The sequence below is a fragment of the Austrofundulus limnaeus genome, unplaced genomic scaffold (assembly GCF_001266775.1).
Source record: "Austrofundulus limnaeus strain Quisiro unplaced genomic scaffold, Austrofundulus_limnaeus-1.0 Scaffold1552, whole genome shotgun sequence".
Lineage (NCBI taxonomy): Eukaryota > Metazoa > Chordata > Actinopteri > Cyprinodontiformes > Rivulidae > Austrofundulus > Austrofundulus limnaeus.
In genome coordinates, this window is record NW_013953954.1 from 16,362 (window position 1) to 18,547 (window position 2,186).

The 2,186-nt window shown below is 41.0% G+C and overlaps 1 protein-coding gene across 1 annotated transcript in view; it reads left to right on the forward strand.

Moving 5' to 3' along the window:
- LOC106535761 (metastasis suppressor protein 1) overlaps positions 1-2,186 on the forward strand; it is a gene marked incomplete at its 5' end in the record, with an annotated part of 30,485 nt that overhangs the window by 8,708 nt on the left and 19,591 nt on the right. Inside the window, 1 exon segment of the mRNA XM_014032838.1 lies at positions 756-785. Within this exon segment, the coding sequence (XP_013888292.1) occupies positions 756-785 (30 nt within the window).

The following is a 2,186-nucleotide window of genomic DNA, read 5'->3' on the forward strand; positions in this document are numbered from 1 at the left end:
ATATATATATCAGGGTTCCCTTTAAAATAACGTAAATGTTACCCTTAATTTCCTTGTTGGAAGAGGAAAGTGAATGTTTGCTGTTTATTCTTTTTTTTAATCTTTCCTCAGTATGCTTCAGTTGCAGTATTTTCCTGGCACTTTGAACAGTTAAACCTTTCAGCCGTTCCTATGTCTTTATAGCTTTAGGAAGTATCTACAGTCACCATTTTTGTGCCAACTGTCCACCTTTATCGCGGCAGCGGCAGATTGGAGCACCTTGTTTGGAAGTCAGGACTATTTGCCGTCAAATAAACTGACTTCAATGTTCAGGTCAGCTTTTTCCACGCAGACCTATTGTCTTAAAATAGGCCAGTGTTTACAGCAGCAGGTTTGCTGCACATGAAACTGGGTCTCTGAGTGCAAACGCTCACTCATGAGACAATGCTTTATTTGGGAGTGTGTGTAGTCTCTCCAAGAGGTAGATTGCTTTCTTGTGTAAATACTGGCTGAGTGCAAAGGGAAACAAAAGGAGTGTAGCTGTTCATCTTTTGAAAGTCCCCGTGTTTTTATTAGGCTTTCGCAGCAAGCTAATGGCTTTCATGTGAATCCTAAAGTCAGATCTGTGATCTGTGGAATAAAAGAAGTACTTTGTGAGGTAAATGAGCAGTGAGATGCTTGGATWGCGTCTATGTGTGTCAGTCTAATCCGGGTTGTGTTTTCTTTGCAGGGGCCACCAGAGATATTGGTTCAGCTCTTACCAGGATGTGTATGAGACATCGCAGCATCGAGGCCAAACTCCGACAGTTCACTAAGTAAGATCCAGTCATCTTTCCTCCATTCTCTCCATCTCAGTTTTCTTTGATCAGTTCATCAGGATTGTTTTAAAGTTGAGATTTTATTTTTTGAACGTGTACTTTCATCCATAGTTGCCATTMCTGCAGGGTCATGTTAAGACAAAGGTTTAGTGCTGCTGCCTGCTGAACGGATTCCATTAGTTGCATTCCTCACCCAGTTTATATTTAAATGATTGTAACTGAATACAGCTGCTGGTATGCAGCTCAGACCACGCAGGAAACCTCACCAGGAGTCTGTTTTTAACCACCGTGTTCCTCTGTCTTCATTCTCTGTACTCCCTAATGACATTTCCACAACAACAACAAAAAATGCTGTTGTTGATGATGATGGCTGTCTATGGTCATGGTTATGTTTTGTTTATGAAGATTAAACCAGTCTTAAAATGTTGATGTTTTCYTGTTGCAGTAATCCTGAGCACTTCATGTGTTAAAATGGTACCTTGTATGTGTGAAAAGAGATGAGAGCAATGATGCGCGTGATCAGATTGTCGAATAAAAAGAACATGATGAGTTCATTTCAGCAACATGCTGCTTCTATTTTTGTTTATTGTCATTTTCAAAAAAGGGCAACGGAATTATGTTTGGAGTACAACACTCAGTGGTAGTAGCAGATTTCCAAGTAAAGTGCATAAGAAGTAAAAGTTAGTGCTTGCACACATCCATCTTACAAAATACAAATGAGTAAACAGCTCCCCATCCCCACTATAATAAATAAGTAAATAAGTAAGTAAGTAAGTAAATAACCCTAATGTAAACTATTAGACAGTGATATTTCTCAACAGTTCTGTAAATTCAAAAGTTTTATAGCCTGGGGGTATAGGCTGTTGGCAAGTCTTTTAGTCCAGCTCTGTAGGGACCTGTACCTTCTACCTGAGGGTAGCCGTTGGAACCAGCTTTGCGGGTTCATTTGAATTAAGACGGGAAATGTTTGATGAAAACTTCCTCTCTGTCTTTATTAAAAGCAGTTAGTGTTTGATGAGTGTTACTTAAGTGTCCTTGTCTTTCTCTGTCTCCCTGCAGTGCATTGATGGAGAGTCTGATCACTCCTCTTCAGGACAAGATTGAAGACTGGAAAAAGACAGCCAACCAGCTGGATAAGGATCACGCCAAAGGTACACAATCATCCCAGTTCACCATGCTAATTCATAAAACTGTAGCATGACAATAATGTTGTCACCCAACATTCCAGCTGTAGTAGCCTGGTAAAAACCAGACCCTTGTCCTTCACTTTGCTTCGTACGAGGGTCTGGACTCGTGGCCATAGAGAAGCGATTCTTGCTGGAGGCGTGGCCTCTGCTGAAGTGTGTGTGTGTGTGTGTGTGTGTGTGTGTGTGTGTGTGTGTGTGTGTG